At 42.2% G+C, this 25,358-nt stretch overlaps 1 protein-coding gene across 1 annotated transcript in view; it reads right to left on the reverse strand.

Moving 5' to 3' along the window:
• Window positions 1-25,358, reverse strand: part of AGBL1 (AGBL carboxypeptidase 1) — a 710,086-nt gene that overhangs the window by 201,233 nt on the left and 483,495 nt on the right. Inside the window, exon 22 of the mRNA XM_045813133.2 lies at window positions 3,077-3,240. Within this exon, the coding sequence (XP_045669089.2) occupies window positions 3,077-3,240 (164 nt within the window). The remainder of the gene's footprint in view (window positions 1-3,076; window positions 3,241-25,358) is intronic.

Here is a 25,358-nt window from a genome sequence, read left to right on the forward strand (position 1 = left end):
ACAGTTGGGGAGAATAAACCGGATTCTGAGCCATCGGCCAGGCACAGATCAGAAATTCTCAGCTCTCTCTGTTATTAATGGAGGGGCAAGCGGAGATAGGGGAGCTCCGCTGAGAGGAGCAGGAGGCGAGGGAGGGATACAAATGGAAAGGAGCAGGGGCTGACTCGGCAAAACTGTGAAATGACTTTGCAAAAGACCTGTCACAACGGCTAAACGAGGCCTCGGGAAGAAACAGCTTAGCATTCCTGCAGCGCGTGTGCTATTATTTCTGGGGATAAAATTGAGAAAAAGGAGGAAGGAAGAGGAGAGGAAGGAAGATCAAGAGCCGCCCTCAGGAGTCTGCAGACATTTCCTAAATGAGCAACTGGGAAGAAGGGAACTGGAAAAGACAAACCAAAACAAAGAGCGCCTGTACTGTACTTCGTTTTAAGCTTCAGTCACTGGGCAAACATCCACCATCTCTGCTCTTTCTCTGCTCATGAAAAATGGTGAAGTTGCTCCGTGGATGTTGACTACACTCTAATTGTTTTTATGGTAAATGAGGCGTGAAACCTATTGTCAAAAAACACGTCGTTCGCGGTACACAGCCATACTTTATCTTCCCGGCACATCACTCCCCAGGGGTGCACACTTTCTATGGGGCCAAAGAGATTCAAAATACCATGTCCTCACATTTCCTTAAAGACAGAGCTTTAGGTAAAAACCTGCTCTTTTCCTTCCCTGGTATTTCCTTCTATTTAACTAAAAAAGAATCTTCCTGGAGTCTATAACCCTGCTATATAGAGCACCCCCAGGGAAAAGCCAGGTGGGGAGGAGGGGGGCAGAACTTTCCTCTTGAGAGTGTATGGAGAGTAGTGTTGACAAACATTAATTACAGCCTTTGTATTAGGAAGAACTCTGTTGCTAACTAAATCCCTAGGAGTTGCTCTGTTCCGCTGATGATGTATGTCATGATTGAGCCCTATTCATCAGAAACTAATCAAAGGGTACTCAAACAGCCTGTTGCTGATTGCAAACCAATAGACTTTATTGTATTAAGTTCCCCTCTGCCATCCTTTAATGAATATACACTTATTGGCTGGACTAGTTTCTGGGTCAAGATAGTTTCAAGGTGATTTTCCTCTCAGTCAGGCAGTTTCCGGGTCCTTTGTGGCAGGAACCACATTCTTTTTAGTCAACTGCCTCAATGAATAGAAAAGAGGATCAAGATACAAATGTTTGGGTGAAAAAGGCAAATTCCATCCTGCCGTCCATGCCCAAACTCCATGCCTCTTAAATTGAGTTCAAATCTATTTAAAACACACACATGAATCACATCCCATGTGTAGATATCCTGCCTTTAAGAAGCTGTACCAGCCTAAGAAGGGTCAGAGGTCATGGAGGATTTCAAGCTTCGGTATGCAGGGACTAGTTGCAACTGAAAAATTAACAGTCAGGAGTGTGGGGTGGCATGGAGGAGCGGGTAATACCATCTTCTTATGATGACCCACATAGCAGCCATGGTATTTGGAGCTCGACACCAAATTCTTTAGACTTGAATTACAAGAGGCACTTCTTTGATAGATTTCTTCTTGTTCCAGTTTACAGGCAACTAATCCTCACCGCATTGGATCAAACGGACGGGAGCAATCAATTCAGGGAAAGCAACCAATGCCAGGTCTGCTCAATCTTCCCTCAATGAGCAGCAGAGGGTGGGGGCAAGAGGAAAGAAAGAAAGAAAATGCAGGCATGCCTGCACCCAACATTGCTCAGCAAAGGAAAAGATGAAAAGACAAGTTGAAATATATACCCCGGCAGGTGGAAGCGCTTGCTGTCAGAGGGAAGAGGCTGAAACGCCACAGTGATACCAAACGCGCCACGCCCGGGGGTGCTGAGCGGTACTGAAGGGAGCAGGGGCGGACAGCCGCCGTGATGATGTCAAAACAAAAGAAGTCAGGGGCAGCATCTCTAGGGAGGAAAGAGGTCTGGATTTACTTAGGTCTCCGTGGTCTATGATCTATAGTACAGTGTGATGAGCAAGTTAATTACTGCGTTTAGGTAATTAAGTCACAGAGAAACCAGTGCCTTCCAAAGCAAAATTAATTTATGCTGCTAGATCTTTCTAGGCTTGACTGGCCATTTGGTGAGAAGTCACACTGGAACCGCAGCCTAATGGTGGCAGGAGGAAAATTAATGAAAATAAGCTAGAAATAAAATGGCCCCAGTATGAATGGTTTTCTCTCTGCCTTTGGAGCTGAAGGGCATGAGATGCTTCCTGGTTTACCAGCAGGCACTTCCTCCCCCAGCAGCTCAACGCCCCGTCCATTCCCTGGCTCAAAGTATGGCCAATGACTTAGTCTTCTTTGACTCCTCTGACTTTACTTGGTCCTCTCTTCTCTCACATGGCCATTATAGCTTTCTTTCTTGCCCCCTGAATCTGTTTTGGTCAAGTCTAAAATATCTGCATCAAAAGGGCTCATGTGGATAATGGTTCTCCTTCTCCTGACTCATTCCTGATCCTCACACTTCTCGGAGATCTATCATTTCCCTGCGATGACTGTGAGTCAGGGTCTCTGGGCCAGAGTATTAATCATCTTCAGGTGGTTCTTCTCAAGATCTGAGAAGGAACAGTGCTATTTCAGAATGGGGAGAGTAAAATAGTTCTTGTCCCCAAGTTCCTAGATGTTGGCAATGAGATTGCCTTTTTTTGCTGAGTAATGGCTCCAGAATGATGCCTGTATACATATAAACACATTACTGGCAAGCGTAAGCATAGGTCGGTGTGCGCGTGTGTTGCTAAGCTGCATCTTCTCTACCATAAGCAAACTTTATTAATAATGCATGTTCATAATTACATGTAGCTTTGTATATTCATTTATGCGTACACGGAGTCAGCACCCTCCCTGTGTCCAGCAAGAAGTGAGAATGCCCTGGTCTGGCTCCGGTAGAGCACTATTGCCCTTACCTTCAGCTGGCGGTCCCTCTGTATTTTCTCCTTGTCAACGACCTGTAGTACCACTTGACTTTCATTTCTGAGATGTGCTCCGATCGGAATACCAAGGCCCAGATTTCCCTCACACCCCCGTGAGCATCTTACCGCTGGAGGTGGTGGTCCAGAGCCTCTTCATCAACATTCAGGAGAGTTGCTGCCCGGGTCAGGAGCTGATGACTGCAGCTTACAGACTTGAGTTCCAAGATGAGGAGACTCAAGCAGAACACGGCTCCCATCTCCTCCAGCTCACTGGTGCCAAACTGTAGACCCTGCCAGGTAAATAAAACCATCAGCAGAGACTACATAATGGGAATGGAGTGAAGATAATTTGAGACCAAGAAAGGACTCCTGGACACAAGCCTATCACAGAAATTGAGAATTAATAGCATTTAGCAGTCACTGTCTAATGTGCTTTGTTGGGTGCTTTCTGGATTGGTGGTTCTCAGTCTGCATTATGTGTCATTGAGGGTTTCCCAGAAGGACCTCCCCCCAAGACAATAATGAGCTGGCAGGGGTCCTGAAGAGCAGAGAGGTCCATGAGGTTCCAGGAGTCATTTCTCCCACTTCAGTCAAAACAGCAGTTCTTCCATCTATATTTTTTAAAAAGGTTCCACTATTGAAACAAAAGATTGTAAACAATTGTACTAAGAGATGCCCTTTCTCTTCCATAAATTTGTCAACCAGTGGACAAGAATGAGGGAGATCCTTCATATACAACTACCAAAACTTAAGAACAACATCACCAGCATTTGTTATTTCATCTATACTGAGATAGCACATGAGAGCAAAGCCATGATATTTACTCAGTATGACTATCTATGAAGTAATGTATAATAAGAGTTAACAATTTTATTGAGCATTTACTAGGTGCCAGATACTGTTCTGAGCCCTTTCCCATGCATTTAACTCAATGAATACCTACCAAAATCCTATGAGATAGGTGTCGCTATTTCATCCATTACATAGAGAAGGAGATTTAGACCCTTGGAGTTGATAGTTTACCCACGAGCTCACAGTGATAGAGACTAGTCAAGTGAATTGTGATTGACTCTTCAACAAAGGGCTATACAAAGACTAGGGAGGGCTCCCTTACATGATGAAGTACAAAGTGCCTGTTTTTTTAAATTAGATAGGAACTGGGTTTGAATCCTACTTTACTGTTTTCTGATTGTGTGATCTTGGACTTAATGAACTCTATTAGCCCCGATTTCCTCATCTGAAAAATGAGATCATAATTCTTTCCACACACTTAGTCATGTAGTGATGGTCCAGAGTCCACACAATGCTGGTCAATATCAGCTCAATTTCTCCTTCCTTATTCCCAGGAAATATGTTTAATACGACAGAATTCAATGTGGTCCTCAGTCCTTTATGTTTATAAATACATTTCATTTCAATGAAAAAGTATCAATAGTTGAATATTATTTTTAAGTAGCTTTTCAGATCCAAATAGCAGTGATACAGAGAACGGAGCTGTGATAGTAAAAATTCAAAAAGACTGGTCATAAGCTTCACAAGGGAAAACAAAATTCCAAACTGGGAAATCGTCAGCCTCACAAAAGAATTTCTAGGTAAAAGGATAATGGAAAGTAGAAAGTCTATTTCAGCTGTTCGAAAATTTGATTTGCTGCATGTTTGGACACCTGTTTTCCGAAAGAAAGGAGACATTGCTTCAGAGTTAAGGGAAGTCTGTTTCTCTGTAAACAACAGCAGTGGGAGGGGAAGACAGATGTTTAACAAGTTATTTTTCTTAAGTCAATAGAAAAGATCACTGTTTAAAGACGGAGAAAAATCTCAGTCTCTTTCCATGAGCTAAAGTTCTAAGGTCTGATTCTTCCCCTGCACCCTGTTTTCCTGGCTGCTTTTCTTCATTCTAGAATGGCCAGCTGGGTGGGGAGTTATGAAGCGAAGGCCATGCCCTCCTCCTCAATCAGCCACCTTGCTGGTGGCAACAAAGAGTAAACAAGGCCTCTATGAGCCAAATCTGGCCCCTCAAGGCAGGCAGGATGCCTGATACATGTGTGTAATGCCAGCATCTAGCAGAGCAAAAACAGGTCAAAAGAAGGACAAGTCCTTGAGGGAAACAAATCTCATTGCATGAGCCATATCGATAGGTCCGGGGCAACACCATCACATAAGTGAACTTCTACAAACAATGGCCAAAATGATAGCATTTTTATAAGACAAAAATATTTCCATATCCTAAATATTGGTCCATTTATTTCAGGCGATGGTTGGTATCATAAAAAAGACTTGTCAAGAAGACCTCGATTAAAGGCACTTGAACCACTTTATGGGCTGTGGGATCTTAAGCAAATCATTTATTGCATTTTGCTCTCCACTAAGAATCTCTCTTTACTATTCTACTCTTTTTATTCTCACATGCAAGATATTTATTTATATGGATAGTCTCCTCTCACCACCCAGTCTGGAAATGAAATCCTCAAAGGCAAGGACTGAGCAGTATTTGCTTTTTTACATCCCTGGCACAGAGCCAATAGCCTCTTACATAGCTTATCCTCAAAATATGAGAAATGGATAAGCAATGGCTCTCCATGGATGGATATGGAGACACATGAACGTATTGTCTCTTGGATACACGTTGTAGTTGTCAAGTGGAACTTTGCTTCTTTGGGTAGGAAGTATATGAACACCTTTAACTATTCTGCCACTGTCAAATGTCATGAAGACTGAAATACTTTATTTTTGCTTCAGGAGATGAATTCACATCTCTGGATATGATCCAGAAAACAGGTAGATAAAATTTAGAAACCTGATATCTCCTTGCGTCAGTTATCATGGGTTTACAGTAACAAGTTTATAAATAAAGCTGGCTTTGAGCTAGTTTAAAAGTGAGTCTTATTAAAATAGAGACCCAACTCTCCTCTCCTCCCAGCTTATATGTGTTAATTAGGATTTTCCCCCCATAGCTAGTAACAGAAAGACTGACAATAGTGGCTTAAACACAAATGGAGGTTTATTTTTCATAATAAGTTGGGGGGGATAGAAAGTTCATGGCATTATTTCAGTGTCCTAAGAAAATCAGGACTACCGTATCTGTCATTCTCTTGGTTTTCTCATGATTGCAAGGTGGCTGCTGTAGCTCCAGCCAGCACATCATGCAAAGAAGGAGAAAGAGAAAATGGGGAAAGGAGGCAAGCATACTCTTGCTTATATTTTATTGGCTAGAGCTGTGTAATAGAACCAGCTCCAGCTTTACGATGGTCTGGTAACTGAATATTTTAGCTTGTTCAACCACTTTAAAAGAGACAGGAAAAAGACAGCAGTGTTAGAAATGAGTGTTAGGTGAGCCAGACAGTTGATTCACATGTACATTTGACTCCGAAACTGGCTACTACCCTCATCACACAATTTTTAAATATCATAGATATGGGAAGAATATTTGTGTTAATACAGAAAATTACACACCGGTAAGGTAAACATAGGGTCCACAAACAATGTTTAGAAAGTATAGGTACTGATAATTGGTGAGCAAAAGGAGAAAAGCAGTGAATAATCAAGCGTGGAAAAATATTCTACTTTATTATTTAAATACAAATGCCTCTTACACTCAGCAAATGGATAGAAATATATTCAAATTTATGATACATAGTGCTGACTCTTATGATAAAAGCTGGCACGTATCAAAATGCAATGACATTTGACATAGTAATATCACTGCTGAAAACTTTTTCCTGAGGGACTGATTCAAAATAAAAGTGAAGCTGTATGCGTAAAATATGTACTATGTCAAAGTTATACATAATCATTGAAATGTGAAGGAAATAAAACACTAAATATCTAGTAAGGAAGAAATGACTGAGGAAATTATAATGGAATAAATTTGATGAGTTATAATAAAGTCATTAAAACGATTATTATAACAGCCGTTCAACAATATGGAAAACGCTTATGATTTAATGATAGGTGGGGAAAAAAGCAAAACACAAAGCATGTAATGATGTGATTTCTGGTGACGATTTGGCAATAATGGCAGAAGTGGCCACCCCCAATACCACATACACACTTTCGGACATTATTGCTGTGATTTGCCAATAAAACAGAGAAATTTGGAGGACAGATGTTATAAAGAGAACATCCGCATACCAGAAACTTTTTAAAAAGCTGCAACATGCTAATACATGAGGAGAATTCCCTTCCGCAGTACATTCCTGAAGCACATTTAGATTTATTTTTACTTCTTTTATGTGTAATTTATTGACCCTACAGATTGGTGTCTCCCATCAGTTTTAGAAAAATGCAAGCCACCATCGCTCTGGGAGTTGCTTTTCCCCCATCCCCCATCAAGGAGAGCAAAGATAAGCCTAACACTCCTATTAAACTTATTTATTTTTATTCTGTTGTCCATATCTCTTACCTTCACATTCATATTTTTTTTATTTCTCTCTATCACTGTAATAAATTCTGAGTCTCTTTTCTTTTTTTTTTTTTTTAAGATTTTATTTATTTATTTGACAGAGATAGAGACAGCCAGCGAGAGGGGGAAGCAGGGGGAGTGGGAGAGGAAGAAGCAGGGGGGAGTGGGAGAGGAAGAAGCAGGCTCATAACGGAGGAGCCTGATATGGGGCTTGATCCCACAACGCTGGGATCACGCCCTGAGCCGAAGGCAGACGCTTAACCGCTGTGCCACCCAGGCGCCCCCTGAGTCTCTTTTCATATCAATGTTCCATTTTAATAATTTGCTCTCCAGCTTTACTGAATCTGCTTTTTGACTCATTTGTCTCAAAACTGTCTTTGGAACACTATAAATGTAGTTATTTTATATTCTACTCCTGATTATTCCTGTATAGACAGTCTTGGCGGGCATCCATCATTTGTCTGACTTCCTGTTTAATGTCAATACTGTGGGCTTGCCTGCTCAGATACTTGGTGATCTTTTGAGAGTCTTAATTCACAGTTTTCTGAACTTGAAGAAAGTCTCTGTGATTAGCTTCAAGTCTCTTTGCTCCAGAGAGAACTTGTGTTTTGTTCCCCTAGGAACTTGGGGACTACCCATCAGGGACCACTACAGGCTGAAGCCTCGGCTTGAAGCCTTTAGGGCCATAGCGTACATTTTAATCTTGACCCCAGACCTGCTTAAGGGAGGATCTGTGTTTAGAAATTATAAATGAGGGCTTTTCCTTTTTTGTCTGCTGTACCCAAAGCCATGGCTAAGAGAGTCAAGCATCCTCACATTCTCCCTTCACACACGGTGAAGTCACTGATTCAGTGACAAGTCATCATCTTTGGAGGTCCTGCCTTTATGTGGTGATCTTCAACTGGTCCTCAAATTTGCATGGGCTTCTGTCTCCATACCTAAGCCCAAGTTATAAGTGGACAGGAATTAGTATCCTAGAGATCCAAGGATCTACAACAACTTCTGGCAAAGCCCACCTCTTTCTATAAAATTGGGCGTCATTGAACTCCCTCTAAAGAATACATAGAGGGAAAATGTTACATCTATGTACAAATAATGCAGTTAAAAGGATGACACTCTGAAACACCAAACAAACGTCTTTTTTATGAAAAAGGTTTACTGCCAGAAATGAGGAAAATCTGAGACATTTCTTGTTTATATTCTCATAAAGGATCAAAAGTAGATTGCATTGGTAAAAATACAGCAAAAGATATGACAAGAGCTCAAAAGTAATGATACTATTGAGATGGAAGATATAATTTCTAAATTAAAACCCAAATGAAAAGAGTTAACAGACTGTTCGATGCAGAAAATAAAATTCATTATGTAGCAGACGACCTCAAGAAATTTCCCAATATCTCAAAGAAAATAATAGATTAAAATAATGACAAATATATATATATATATATATATATTTTAACATATACTAAGAGAGTAGTATATTTAATAGGTAATATTTAAATTAAATATTTACTAAGAGAGTAGATCTTAAATGTTCTCCTCCAAGAAAAAAAATTTGTAACTATGTGTGGTGATGATAATATTATAATATATATGTATATGAATGATATCTATATATGATATATATATGAATTATATATTTATATATATTTATATATCATATATATATGAAATATATATATAAAGGAAAAGTGATCTACTCCCCTTTTGAATTTCAGACTCAGATAATCACCACGGAAGCCAAGAAAAAGAAAAAAGAGGGGAAAGAGGATGAGGAAAAGAAAGGGAGAACTATTTTGTATTTAAAAAATAATGGCGTGCTTGGGTGGCTCAGTGGGTTAAGCATTTGTCTTCGGCTCACGTCGGGATCCTGGGCTCCTGGTACTGAGTCCCACATCAGCCTCCTTGCTCAGCAAGGAGTCTGCTTCTCTCTCTCCCTCGGCCCTTCCCCCAACTCATGCCCTCACACCCTCTAATACGTAAATAAAATCTTTAAAAAAAATTAGAGTCTACATACCAACATATTCACCAAATATAAGAGATATAATAAAAAGAAACCCCAAAAAAGCATTGGGTACCCTATAAATAATCAAAATCAAATAACCTGAAATTTATTCACACTCTTAAATATCAAAGACAATGAAGCAACATGTACAGAATTGAGAAGAAAAAGTTGTGCCTCAAGAATGTTGTTTATGTGTGACGGCCTCGAGGAGATAAACCCAAAGAAGAGACAGCATTAAATGCAAACTACACGTAGATAAAGTGTCATAGTGTCTTTTAAAATATTATTTACAATATCCAACACATGGAAACAATCTAAGTGTCCGTGAATGGATGAATGGATAAAGAAGATGTGTGTGTGTGTGTGTGTGTGTGTGTGTGTGTGTGTGTGTGTGTTGGAATATTACTCGGCTATAAAAGGAAAGAAATCCTGCCATTGGTGACAACATGGATGGACCTTAAGGGCATCACGATAAGCAAAATAAGTCAGACAGAGAGAGATAAATACCGTATTTTCTCATGTTTATGTGGAATCTAAAAAAACAAAAACAAAAACAAAACAAACAAAAAAGATGAACTCACAGATAACAGAGAACAGACTGATGGTTGTTAGAGGCAGAAGAGTAGGGGCTGGGAAAAAGGTACAGACTTCTAGTTATAAAATAAGTCAGTCATGTAATGTACAGCATGGTGACTACGGTTAATATACTGTATCACTTATTTGAAAGTTACTGAGAGGAGATCTTAAAAGTTCCCCTCACGAGAAAAAAAAAAAATGTAACTGTGTGTGGTGATGGGTGCTACCAAGACTTATTGTGATCATTTCACAATATATATATATATATTGAATCACTGTGTTTTATACCTGAAACTAATATAAGGCTATCTGCTGATTATATCTACATATACCTACATAAATCTACATATAATACATATATCCACATACAGAGATAACCCAATTAAAGAAAATGTGGTTTGTGTTCAGAAATAGGAATATATAAAAATAATTATGCAGCACGATCTAGAGAGTATTTTTCTAAGAATGGCAGGGGGATGACATCATTAGGGAATCTACTAGCATAAATGTTAGTACATAAAGAGATCAAAAGGCAGAATAGTAAAAACCAAGAATTTCTGGACGGATGCATCCATTTCCGATACAAGTCTTAGTATGAGCCCGCCAGAACTATTTCTAGACCTGAGGGGGCAGCATGGCGGGGTGGGTGTCAACACAGGTCCTAAGGCCCCGATTGCTGGTATCCCAATTCCAGTGCTGCCACTTGCTAACTGTATGGTCTTGGGGAAGTCATTTGACCTATTAGTGTCTCGATTTTCCCATCTGTGTTATGGGAAAAATAATAATAATACCTATCTCATGGAGATGCTGAGATAATTCAGTGACTTTGCATATATAAAAATTTACATCGGCACGTGGCCCACTGCAGATTGTACAAGTACTTATTATTACCACTAACAATAGCAAATGCTTAGATAAACCAATATTTCGAGCCATACTTGACATACACAGTCCTTATTAAAACTATGACCAAAACTATGGCCTGTTCCCACTACTGTTATCTATCATTTTTTGACAGGTTCCAAACAATTCAATAAGATAAGAAAAATGAGTCATACATATTAGAAAGGAAGGAATCACATTATCATTATTTGAAGACTGATTATGTACTAAAACAAACCAAAGGAATCAACTGAAACAGAAAATCTATTAGATATAAGGCAAGAATTGAGTAAGTAGACAGGTTACAAATTAAATATCCAAAAATCAATTTTCTTTCTATAAACCAGCAAAATAAATTATTAAGTATAATAAAAATCCCATTCACAATAGCAACACAACTATAAAATGTCTAGGAATAGAATTAATAATAAATACCCCAAAGGTTGTATGATAAATCCCAGGACCTCACCAAGAGATAACAAGGAAAATTTAAACGAATAAAGCAGTGTGCTGAATTCTGGGAAGGCAATACCACGCAGTATCAGTTCTCCTCATACTAGTCTATAAAAGCATAAGAAATCAAAACACCAATGGGGATTTTCAGACTTGGTAAATTAATTCCATTTTAGAAGAATACACGGCAAAAGTACCCAAGAATAATTTTGGAATGAAGAGTAAGAAAAGAAATGACAATGGGAAGATCTTATATGCTTACAATAATTCAATGCTACGGTATTAATGCAAGAAATGGCAAGACACGGCAGATGGAGAGAAGAATAAGGAGACCGCCAAAGCCCGTGGAATGTGTACAGGTTTGCATACGATAAAGTGCCTTCCAAGTCACCAGCAAATGGATTGTTTGGGGATAAAACAAAAATGATTGGTTAATATTCCACGGGAAAAATCTTACCACAATCACAAAATTATTCTATTTTGATGAAGGGATTAAATGTTTAAAAAAAAAACCTGAATGATTAGACGAGGAATAAAACATATATTCAAATGTTCTATTATCTCCAGACCAGGAGAAGATCTTTCAATGCATATCCTCAAAGAAGAAACCATAAAGGAAAATAGTAATGACTGAATAAATAAAATTTAAATATATCTGGATAGCCTGAAAGATCACAAACCATGCTAAACAAACAAACAAAAAAGAAATCACAAAATAAATGTAATTGCAATAAAGGAAAAAATAACATGATATAAAATACAAATTACGACAACAATGAAATACCATCATTTGCTTTTCAATTCACATTTACCTCTCACTCCCCAAATCACCACGCTCTGCTGTAAAGGGCTATAAAGAGACATTATCACGGCCTGTTCCTGATGGATGGTCTTATCACTGTGCTAGTTCCAAAGGATAATTTGGAAATAGATTTCAAAGGCCTTAAGAATGCTTACCTCTCAGAGCTAACAATGCAAATTCCAGAAATTTATCTTAAGAAAATAATCATAAGATGAATGATAGAAAAAAAAATCCTAAATGTGTGGCAATATATTACTAGTCAAACTTGAGTGTATTCGCAACATGGAATATTAAGACCGTGGTGTGTTTCGAATAAGCAACGCCACGGGGATCTACTCATGGGCTAGCACGGAAGTGCAGGAGGTTGACTCGAGCGTAGCACATCTATTATGATCTCCATTTTATTTAAAATTGTTAAAATGATTGACGTGCACCGAAATGTTCACGGTGGTTAGAAATGCATGGTGAGGGTGCGCGTGTTCTTTGTTTTCCTTATTTTATGTTTAATCATGAAAACTACGTCATTGTCTTTGCCACACATACTTCCTTAAGCGATGCTTGTAAGCCTGGAAACGCTAGCGCATCTGAATTAATACGTAACTTAGATACTATGTGATTTTAAATTTATAAGTAAAATTAAATTCAAAATTCACTTTTCTACATTATTAGTTAAATTAAATATTTCAATAAAATACTGTAAGTGAGATACTTAACGTAATAACAAAAGGCAGAGGAATGCCGGTTGGGCATATTCAGTTTCTTGCGTACCTGCTGCTTCCCTCGCACGCACTACCTGGCAGCCTCCACATCCCTCTTCCTTTCTCTGGGTCACTGGGCCTGTGCCTATTTTCCTTTTGGGGTAAAGAGCCTGCAATAAGGACTCTGTTCCCTGGAAACAGTCTCAGAAGCTTTACAGAGGGTCAGCGTGAGTTAGAGGCCGTGACTTTGAGAGTTTTAAACAAGTTTGGAGAGGCTGCAAACAAATGAACTTTGAGCATCCTCTGCAGAGAAGCTAGAGCCAGTCCAGCCCCTCGGATCTGGGAAGTCCTACAGGCAGGCAGGGCGGCAGGCCAGAGGGCTGGTAGAGGGCTCCTCGGCTCCCCTGCCTTACCAAACCCATCAAACGACTCTAATGCCTTCACGCTGAGGACAGAATCCGTCACCAGGCATGTTGGTGTCTCTGCCATCTGCTGGGCTCCTCTGCGCAAAGGCCCTCTGTCTCCATCCCTCCAGCCCAGGCTCCTGACCCCTTACTGACAACTGTTTCCCTAGTAACTGCAAAAAGGCCCTACATTCACTGGAACAGCAGGCCTGAAGGTGTGGGCTGGATTTTAAACGTGTCCTTTATTTGAATGCAAGACCTTCCCTGTGTCTTTTATTGGTGAATTTGTGCTCAAGCCATGAATGACACAGCAGACTGCAAAGGCCTCTGTGATTGCCTTTCCATGTCTTTCTGGACCATGCATATGAGAGTAAACAGGAACAGAGCCTGTATCCTAGGCAGCCTAGAATTTGAACAGAGAGAGCAGTCTAAGCGAGCTTAACCTCTTTTATAGATGCATAAATTGGCAATGCCTTACACAAGCTTATGTAGCTAAGCACACTAGGACCAGGGTTACAATAAATGTTCCCTTGACACACATCAAATGTCCATGTCAATACAGGCTTTAAACTTCACATGTTTGTTTAATAAAAGCTTTTGGAGTTTTGGAGGTCATGTTTTCTTATAGGTTATATGGCCGTGTAAGTCCTAACTTTTTAAATTCCCCATTCCCTTTCTTACCAGAAGGCTCATCCAATATGGCCCCAGGGACACGCACAGGCCCAGCCGTGGGCAAAAGGAGGTCATCGCCCTCCTTCACTATTGCCACCCACTGTCCCTCATTCTCATATCCCCTGGCCCTTTGACCTGCAGCTCTGCCCCTGGCTTCTGAAACCAGCCCTAGGCCATCTTATATGATGACTACCAGGAGCAACCTCTCTAGCCGTGGTCACTATGGGTTCCCTCGGACCTAATCTTGAACTTTCCTTCTTGTGCCACAGACTGGGGAGAAAAGAGGGAAGGTCCTCCTACCTTGGCCCATATGAGTCATGTACCACATTTTATGAAACTCATCTGAAAAGGGCCATGATCCCTGAGAGCGGATGCTGGTCATAGCAATGGAGCAGAGTTCTGCTTTGCCAGATTTTAATCCTTTAGTTTCTGAATCCTGACAAGGTACTGGGGGACATGGCAGAGGAGTGAAGGAGGACAGGATGGTGAAGGGGCAGGTGGGAGGCTTCGCGTGGTGGGCACGGGCAGTGGCTATGAGCCCACAGGTGTGCAAGTATGTTGATATGCTAACAGCACGAACATACTAGGCATAGCAGTGGAATACCAACGCTAACCCTGACCCAGGCCTCCGTGCTCTGCACCAGCCTACCCAAGTGCAACTAGTCTCCTTGTCGCACTAGGGTGTAAGACACAAACCAAACCACCCTCACGAAAAGGTGGAATGACATTACAGTGAAGCTGCAGCTCCCAGCTCTCCCACACATACGGTGGCTCTTCGGAGAGTGGCCCACCGCACGTGCCCTCACTGACCACACTGGATGGCCAGCAGCTTTTGCAAGGTAAGAGCACCGTGACGGTATTCAGGCCAGCACTTCTCGGTGCACGATCACCAGATTAGTGTTTGCCTCTGAACTGTTCACGAACACTTACCTGTGATCAAACAGGGGGCCTCAGCCCAAAAGTGAGTCACTCACGTTATTAAGCACATGTTTTCAGTTCAGCTGCTCTGGTCAAGGAAGGAAGCTCTGTGATTGTGTCCCTTTGTATTCTGGTACAAGCTCCTCATCTCTTTGCAGCAACAGAGGGATCAACAGCTCGCGGCCCAGTTCCTTTGGGCAGCAATACTTCAAAACATAGTTCCCACTAAGGCCTCTGCTTGGACTCGTGAAAACAGATTATTCTGGTAGTCAGCTTTCTGGAATATGAATCTCAGCTCTGCCACTTCCTATCCAAGTGACCACGTTCAAGTTACACAACCTCACCAAGCCCAATGTCTTCATCCTTACAACGGGAAAATAGAACCTATCGCTTAAATGTTTTCGTGAAGATTAAATGAGATACAAAGGGCGTGTGCCCTGTGCAGACCTGTTGGGTAGAGGTTCCATAAATGTGCATTTCAAGCACTTTTTCCCACATGCACTATTCCACCCAAGGACACAGCAGAATCTGTAGAGATGACAAATACACAAACATATACGTATAAATACATGTACGCACGCATGTATAAATGCCGCTCAGTTTTGCTTGGTTTTCGTTCTCATTCTTCCAACTTAAACCTCTATTTTCCTCCAATATAACCTGGTCAGTTGGATGTGGATGAGACACAGAAGGGCAAAGTATGGACCTGGACATTCAAGGAAAGCTAGAGCTTCCATCCATCAATAAAAGTCAGGTTACTGAATGGGGTGAGATAGGAGAATTATATTCCTAGTATATGACATTTTTATGGAAAGTAGAAGCTGAATTAAACCAAGAAAATACAGAGCTTGAGCAGAACAGAGGAGAGAAATCACCCCAAAAGCAAGCTTCATTTGACAAATCAAGCAAGTTGGTCAAAGAGTGAGACGGAGCCATGTGACAGTCCAAGGGGACCAGAGTGACTTCCTGGGGAGCTCTTCACCCTGATAATATCCCAGCACCATCACCATTGCTACCACCATTTCCTAAAACCCTAGACCAGCTTGTCCGGGGAATGTTTGCTTGTTCCACCCACGAGGTTTCTAACTAGGTTGTACCAACCGATAGGGATCCATGAATAGCTGATAACTGCCCTCCAATTGCATGGGCATTTATGTGCGGGATCTCCCAGGAGCGCCCTTGGCTTCATGAAGAATTATGGAGCTTTCTGAAGGTTGGCAAGTAGGCTCAGTCTCAGCAAATAATTATGACAGTCTACTCTCCACTCATTTCATGGACATTTATTTAGCTCTCTGTACGTACATGACGCTGTGCTAGGCGTTAGGAAGGAGAAAGCATGGTCCCAATGCTCAAAGGGCACTTTTGTGCCTGCCCCCCCCCAGAAGACCACCTTCATTTCTCTATCTCTGTATCTCACAGTGTATATGGCACGTGGTGTAATTTTGGAGGGCAGGGTGGGCATTTAGAGGACCATCGAAAGAGACAGAAAACACCAGTCCTCGTGGATCTTACAATCTATCAGGCAATACAGGACATACGCTACAATGGGAAACACTGTGGATGTTCAGAGGAAGAATGATGGTTCTGGCTTTAGCTGGGCTTGGAAGCTTAAGGACCTGTAGACCTACTTTGTTAGGCCATTTTCCATGCTCCCGCACAGTGTTATCAAGGTAGTCTAACAAAGCAGGAGTAGTAGTGATGAAAGCACTTAAACACATACCACTTTACACCTTCCTAACCCCTGCATTTATTTTATCTGCCTACCCTCTACAGACCTTCCAGTTCTGAGCGTTTCTGGTCACTAGCACTGCTCGTTTGATACTTTTGATATTTCCCTTTAAGCTTCACTTGACTGAATACTTTGGAGAGGGACAGAGAAGGAAGAAAACAAATACAAACAGGAAGAGGGGCTAAGATCCATTAGGGCCTACAGATTTATGCGTGCCTAGGAGTTGAATGTTATGATCCGAAAGATAATATCTGACCAAAACCAATATAACAACTTTATATTCAGTCAGCAAATGAGGCCTGACCAAATGCAGAGAAAAATCATCATTCAGGACTTCAAAGCAATGAGATTGCTGCATAAAATTTTCACAATGAGTTGATAAGTAAATCAAGAAATAATGGTTACTTTTAAAGTGTTTGAACTAAAGGAACCAGTAAGAAAATTTTATTGACAGCACTGATTAATACAATTAACATTCGGGGAGAAAAAGATGTCTGAATCCTTCTAAAACTTTGCTGTGCTTTTCAGCAAATCACGTCTACCACATTGCAAATAGATTTGGGACACTGACATGTGAGACCTTATGCATAAACACTGCATTTTAAAGTATACATACAGTGACAATGCAAAGAGAAATGTGTTTCATAAATTTATTTAAGAAAATTATTTTTGCAGGTGTTTGGGTGGCTCAGTTGGTGAAGCGCCTGCCTTCAGGTCAGGTCATGATCCCGGGGTCCTGGGATCGAGTCCCACATCAGGCTCCCTGCTCAGCGGGGAGTCTCTTCTGCCTCTCCCTCTGCTCCCCCCCCCCCACTCATGCTCTCTCTCTTGCTCTCATGCTCTCTCCAATACAGTACAATACAATACAATGAAAATTATTTTTTTCTGTGTGCAAAGCATTGACAGAATCCAGAGCTGCAAGTCTAGGTCCCAAACCGTGTGGCCTTGACTCTGCCTCTCAGCCCAGATGCAGGCAGGAGGCCCCCAGTCCAGCGACATATTCCAACAAAAATGAAGAGGCTACTACTCTCCTTCTACCCTGCTTGCTGCCTAGAGTGGTCGGCTGACATTTTCTGCAGGGAACCCTCTCTTTCGTGTGGGGGTAAGTCTAAACACCCCTGGCTCTGCTCCCCAGATAAAGGGAACATGCTAAAGCCATATCAATCCAAGAGCGGCCACACAGCGACTGCCAACTGCGTGCATGTGGCTTTGTGATTCCCCAGGGTTTGCTTCTGTGTAAGGAAGTCTTCAGAATCCACGAGCAGAGAAGTAATAATAATAGTAATGAAAACAGGAGCAGAGCTGAGCACTGTCAGGCTGTGATCGCTCTGGCAACAGAGCAAACAGTCCCATGGTAGGCCCGTGTGGCTTTGATACCCACGTGCTCAGGAGGAAACAGCTGGAAACCCCAGCAAGCGGGGGACCTATTAGCAGGCTTTGTTCACTTCAAAAGGGGAGACATGTTTTATTTTTTAATGGAACTCTTTCCAACAGTCCTGTCTTCTCCCTTCTGCCTCCAGCCTCCTTTGGCTATCACGTTTCTTACAGGAAGGAGAGTGTTCAGGTTAGAGCCTGTTGTTGGCCAAAGAATGGGGATGTACTATCAGGCAAAGAGACTTGGAAGTTCAAGGTGCAGCAGCAGGTTCCAGAAGACAGGAGTGGGCTGCTGAAGTCCCTTAGGGGAGGCGGCTGATGCTGCCCAGAGAGGGAGAACCCAGGCCCTGGGCACAGGGCTGAAGATACACGAGAGCCACCTGCAGATCCTGATGGCGGCACCTTGACCTTCAGATGCCTGGACTTCGGCAGGGTCTGATTTGAAGAAAACCAAGGTCTCCCTAGTTCAAATCATCCCCTCTGCCAATCTAAGAATACTCAGATGCCTCTTATTAGTAACCCTTCAAAATAATATCCATGAGTGAAACAGCACCAAGTCTTATATAGCTTATTAATGCATCGCTGCCACCCGGCCATTCACTGGAGGTTTGGGACTGGAAGAAATGAGACAGAGAAGAGAAAAAGTATCAGGAATCTGGAAATTTTCAGGTTTTCTATGACCTTCTTAAGGGCGGGGAGCAGGGAAGGAAGGATTAGGAATAAGTGAGGCAGGGAATTTTCTTAATTAAAAAACCCCACCTTCCTTCTGTTTTTATAAACACCCCCCTTTGTGTTCTGCACAGTATAAACAACCAACCAATATATGCCCTGCGTCTACAAGAGGGACGTTACCATAACCCATTCACTGAACCCGCATGGAGCCTGGCATTACGTCCTTCCAGATTTCTTCATTGAACATAGCCTTCCTCTCACTCTGGAATGAATGGGTAGGCAGAGCATGACTCCCGCTCTTACGTGACAGAAGTTCAAGTTAGAAATATCCCGTGAAGTGTGTAGATAGGTGTTTTAATCTCTATTCAAAGGCGAGGGTTCTCCGAGTCGACGCTGGTGGTAAACTGAACTTTGAGCCGTTACTTCTTTCCAACTCATCAATTGCTACTTTGGTGCCTCCAGTTAGACCCAAGGAGAGGTCATATGAGGGAAAGATCCAGTTTCATATGGTGGTGTGGTTACCCTCTGATGTGGAGCCCCCCTGGGGGGCAGATATACAACTGCTGTTCTCTCGAAGGTCCTGATGAGGCACATAGATCTCCATCCCAGAAGGTCACTTGAGACCTTGCTTTGCAGTCCCTACAGAGCATTTCCTCTCCCAAATCATGGCTGGTGTTTCTCTACCACTCCAGATGGCTCAGCTGGATGGAGCCAGAGGTGGCCCTTTGCTGTCTCTCTTGCGTCTGACCCACCATCAATATAGTTAGAGATTCAACCTCCTGCTTATCCTCTAGATTACCTGGGGAGAAATCCAACCCCAATCCATGATGGCTCCTAAATTTTAGGGGTCACATATCAGGCTCTTTCAGTGCTCCCACTGAAGCTGTTCCTCTGGGCTTAAGGCAGGGCAGGGGAGGTGGGATGGAGTCCATAACACAATCTTATCACTACCAACCTTCTTTCTACACTGGCCTCTTTCTACATTCTTGACTTGGCTAACGAGTTCAAAGGTCATGGCATTTGATGGTACATACTTCCTTGAAATTTTCCCCCAGCAACTCTTTTTAGTATAGGGCAGCATCGATACTTGGGAATTTCGGTGGTAATTTCAACACCCAATTACACTATGGGTCCACTCTAACACTTTGGATTTTCTGTGTAAGAGTTAAGGGCTTTGCACTGATTTTCCCAGTCTCGTACACAAACTTATTTATGAAAAATGTAGGCACTGATCGTACGGAGGACCACAGTCTCTGATCAAATGGAAGCAAGATTCTAATGGTGTTCAGGCTCACTAGATTACCAGCTGGTCATCTCTAACCACTGTGCCTCTAGCCATGGAGAAAACCCTCGTGCTAAAACCCCAGGACCCATGAAAGCTCTTGTAGATGTGGCTCGTTTTAATTTTCATTTTACTCTTTATTTCATATGATAAAGGGTTCACTTCCTTTTTAAAAAAGATGATAATTGTGTGGACAAATACACACGTAAATGTTACACTTTTAGGCATGCACACGATGATGACATAGAGTATTCTGATCACTCCAAAAAGGAAGACTTGTTATTTCCTTAGTTTACAAACTTAGTTCCCTAGGTAGGGCCATTTGTTTTTTCTTTCTTCACTCAGATTAACTATGCCCTCCTTGAGGAAACAGGTTTTGCCCTATGAATGTGTCTATGGCTGTTTCCCCTTACTCAGACCCAGGACGGATTAGACATTGATCAGTGTTTGCTGAATAAATAGGGAGATTTCTACTGAACATCTCCTATCAGGCATTTTGCTAAGTACCTTCTAGGCATCATCTCCAATTCTCATCACGACCCTGTGAAGGATGATGTTAACATCTCCATTTCGTTGCTGAGAAGACGAGGGCATAGAGCAATCACGTATCTGGTCAAGGATTATCCAGCCGCTAAGTAGCAGACTGGGATGTGAACCCCAAATTCTCTGGCTCTGAATCCATGTGGTATAACAACAGTAACACATAGATCTCTGTGGTCAGTTTAAGCATCAGTTTCTTCACTGATGTAAACACTCTAGGATGTGTTCCTGTTAGCGGTCATTCATTCATCTGTGCGTTCATTCATTCGTTCAATTATTTGTTTATTCCTTCAGGTATCCACATACTGTGAGTGGGTACTATGGCAGATTATTAGGGTCCAATCCCACACAATAGAGATATTTATTGTCAGTTTAGGCACAGCCTTAGGATTTCTTTTACCGGAAAGTCTGTAACCCTAAAGTATCCCCTTTCCAGCTAGATACTGCAAAAATAATTTTTAAAAAGGTGCTGAAAATAGGTAGTGAACCAACAGCAATCTTCTGTGAAATGGTGCTAACTATATAACATGCAATTCTGAGGCCAGATATGAAATTTCTAACAGAGTAAGACAGACGTCAAGACACAGGCATCAGACTTCTCTTCTCTTTGGAGAGACGTGCAAAGGAGGATAGGGGTTGTGGTATAATTCCTCTGCCAGCCTAGAATCCAACAACCGTCCAGCTCCCAGCTCCCAGCTTCCTCAGCGTTGGTTAGATCTACGGGATCTCTATCTCAGCCAGCATTCAGCCAGCCAGAAAAGAAAGGCCAATCCTTCCTCCTTGCAGCCATCTCCAGTTTCTACCACCAGCTACTCTGGAGCTCTTAGCTAACTCAGCTTCTGGGGACAGAGGAAGCAGGAAGCACTCGTACCTTGGTCTTGCATGACGCTGTTGATGACCACTTTCCCAGCCCTGCCCCACCAGTCTCCCTTCCTGTATTCTGGAGTGGGGTGTGGTGCAAGGAGTAGGGGGCTCAAATCTGACTCCTCTTAGTAAGGGCTGGGAAGGTATCTGTCCAGTGAGTTTTTTGTTTGTTCTTTTTGGATTTGGGGGATTTTTTTTTTTTTGAATGTAGAGTGTTTTCATGACTTTGACTGCAATCTACTAGTTGCAAATTCCAAAACTAGGGGAAGTCTCAATCAAAATTCTCTTATACTAGCAATAAGAGAACCTGGATTATAATTCTGGCCTCATCAAAAATTTCATGTGTGGGGGAGGGGAGGGAGGAGGGGTAACAACTTTGTGTGCAGTTCTGGGTATTTCTATGGTGTCTCTACACTTCATCTGTAAGATACAGTTGGAAGTGAGGTCCAAAGGCCAATTCCAGTGGTCCTCCCAGTTTTGTTTTTTTTTTTTCTGTTTTTGCTGAGAAAGAGAGAGAAGGAACGGGAGCAGTCAAGCAGGGGGAGCAGCAGCAGAGGGAGAAGCAGGCTCGCTGCTGAGCAAAGAGCCCAACGCAGGACTCGATCCCAGGACCCTGGGATCATGACCTGAGTCAAAGGCAGACACTTAACCAACTGAGCCACCCAGGCACCCCTATGCTCCTCCCAGCTCTAACATTCCATGATACATCTTGCTCTGCTCACATGGAGAGCTGCTCTCCTTAGTGCTTCTGTGACCACATTTTAAAAATCAAATTCCAAGGGCACCTGGACAGCTTGGTCGGTTAGGCATCTGACTTTGGCTCAGTCATGATCTCAGGGCGCTAGGATCTGGTTCTGCATTGGGCTCCATGCTCAGTGGGGAGTCTGCTTCTCCCTCTCCCTCTGTCCCTTGGCCCAGCTCATGTTCTCTCTTTCTCTCAAATAAATAAATAAATAAATCTTTTTTAAAATTTTATTTTATTTATTTATTTGACGGAGAGAGAGAGACAGCCAGTGAGAGAGGGAACACAAGCAGGGGGCGTGGGAGAGGAAGAAGCAGGCTCCCAGTGGAGCAGGGAGCCCAGTGCGGGGCTCGATCCCAGGACCCTAGGATCACGCCCTGAGCCGAAGGCAGATGCTTAACAACTGAGCCACCCACGAGCCCCTAAATAAATAAATCTTAAAAAAAAAAAAAATCAAAGCCCCAAAACATGGCCAAGTGATTACTAGATTATTAGTGGGGGTCTTGGAGCAGGCATCAGAAATATACACCTGCCTAGGTTCTGGCTGTGGAGTTTCTGTATCTGTACTACCACATTAGCTTTGCATCAGACAATCCTGGGAAAGGTCAAGACCTGTGTTTCCAGGTAAGAGTCAGTCTACAAATGAGGAACTCTGGCTGGCGTCAAAGTCCAGGAGACTCAAGAGTTACAGCTGTAAAACGGGACTCCTGCTCTCACTCTGTGAGGCAGCTATAAAAAACCCAAATGAGATAACAATAATTAGTGATATAAGCATCTGGGGTATTATTGAATCGTATTATTTAGTCCAGAATCAAAACGGACCAATAGGGATATCAGTGTCCATTCGTCACAGAAACCAAACCAAACCAAACCAAAAAAACCCTCATACGCAGGCTTAACAAACATTAAAATTGTCTAGTCATTCTTCAAAAAAAAAAGAAAAAAATTCCAAGTGACAAACACTGTTAGATTGTTCTCAGGCTGAGGACACAACCCCCGCTCCCTTTACAGTAATAATTGTTGTACTACAGTTTTAAAATGTTGTGGTCAAAAAATGTACTATGAGAATACATAAAAGGGAATCTAACATAGCCCAGATAATTATGCTGGTCAGGTCCTCTCATTTCATAAATAATATACTATAGACATATATACTATCGACATTTATAAACTAGACACATAAATACATAGATGGATGGAAACATAGATGTGTCTGTCCCAGAGGAAGACCTTCCTCTTTCCTATGGTCCTTTTAGCTGGACTTAGAAACAAATTGACATGAGACAAATTTAGTAGGCATACATAAGGGGAACCCACACAGACATGGAAATTCCAAAGACAGTGAGGCAACATGAAGCTTATATGAGCTAAGGAGAGGGGCAGGGTCTGAGGATACAGAGGAGAGAAAGCTCATTAGCAAGAAGTTGAAAACGGATATTTGGGGAATGAACCATGAGAGGCTATGGACTCTGGGAAACAAACTGAGGGCTTCAGAGGGGAGGGGGATGGGGGAATGGGATAGGCTGGTGATGGGTATTAAGGAGGGCACGTATTGCATGGTGCACTGGGTGTTATACGCAAGTAATGAATCATGGAACTTTACATCAAAAACTAGGGATGTACTGTATGGTGACATAATATAAAAAAATATTATTAAATAAAAATAAATAAAATAAAAAAAGAGAGAGAAATTAAAAAAAAAGAAAAGGGATATTTGGAAAAACAAGGTTGCCCTATTATACAGGTAAATTCTGTAGGTAAAGGGGAGTCTCTGCTCATAGTTCTCTTCCTATTCTAGGCTCTCCTTTCCAATGTAAATTCAGGCAGTTGAGAGGGAGGCAGAGAACTTTTCCTGCATCTGCTGGGTTTTGATTACTTTTAACTCAAAATAATCTTTATGCCCAAGTCGCCCATCTTGGGGTAACCTGTCCTACTCCCCTACTGTAGGCTAGATGAAAGATATAGATATATAGATATAGTTTAATCCTAAATAATCCTAAAGAGGAGACTGAGAGGAAGTTATAAGACAAGGTTATCCTTGAACCCTCATTATCTTTGAACCCCTGATCCTTGCCCAAGATGCTTCCTGCCAGGATATCATAGCTCCTTGCCCACCAGAGGCCCTCACTCCCTACTCTCTCTTGTGGTATGCCCCAGGCCACTGGCCCATTTTATCCATCCCAGCAGGAGACTTAATAAAGATGTATCCTTTGCTATGATATGAGACCAGGCCACCTTAAGTTCAGACAGAACAAGTTTGGGAAGAACGAGTCCACACAGAAGACCCTGTGATTACCCACATAGCACAGAGCATTCCTGCAGAAAATTATTAACCACAAATTTGAAAAAGTGACCTGCATTTAGCAATAACACCAAGTCTTTCCCTGGCATTTTTATATCCTACTGTTAGTCACTTTTCCAACCCATGGGGCAATGGATTTCCACTCTAAACGTCACCGCTAGTCGATATGTATATATATACACACACACAGTATTTTCTGCATTTCAATAGCTTTACACATGCACGGTAGTTCTGCCCCGAGGCTGGGTATAAATAAATTGACAGCCTGGTTTCCCACTAATGCCATCAGAGAAAGCTGTTCCAGAATACTAATCAGGAACTCTCACGAAGTGAGAAAACCTAGTGTCAAGAAGCAAGAAGCACTTACTGGGGCCAAAAAAAACAATTGGTCAGAGGGAGTCTTGGGCTTTGGGGCTTGTGTCATTGGCTGTGTCCTCGCTCAGCTTCTCTTCCTTGAATTATACTTCTCAGGGCCCAGAGAAAAGGCTGCTCAGGGCTTACTGAAATGGCTAGGAGAGAGCGTTGAGCATATTAGCCAAAAAAAAAAAAAAAAAAAAAAATCAAACTGATCAATGAGAAGGGTGAGAGTCTGCAATGCAGGAACAGTTGGGAGGAGAGGAACCAGTGATCTCCAAGAGAGGTAAGTCCAAGGGCAGGAAACCAACATGGCTGAGACAGGATAGAGAGCTGGGAGAGCTGGGAGAGCAGGTGGAAGCAGGGGCAAAGAAAACAGGATTTCACAGAAGGAGGTAGAGGAGAAAACAAAAGTCTGTGACACGGGCGCCTGGGTGGTCCAGTCGGTGGGGCATCTGATTCTAGATTTCAGCTCAGGCCATGGTCTCAGGGTCATGGGATCGAGTCCCACACTGGGATCCCTGCTCAGCGGGGAGTCTGCTGGAGATTTTCTCTCTCCCTCCTGCTCACTCTCTCTCTCTCCCAAACAAATAAATTCTTAAAAAGAAAAAGTCTGTGGCATAAAAACTAGTCCCAGTTGACTTGTGTTTCTAATCTGGCGTGGAGAGGAGGCATCTCCCAACCTCTGTCCTACTCTGTCCAGGAAATAGGGCTTTTGTGACTGAAAGGACCTTCCTGAT

Source organism: Ursus americanus, chromosome 28 (assembly GCF_024610735.1).
Source record: "Ursus americanus isolate L20-20 chromosome 28, mUrsAme1.1.p, whole genome shotgun sequence".
Taxonomy (NCBI): domain Eukaryota; kingdom Metazoa; phylum Chordata; class Mammalia; order Carnivora; family Ursidae; genus Ursus; species Ursus americanus.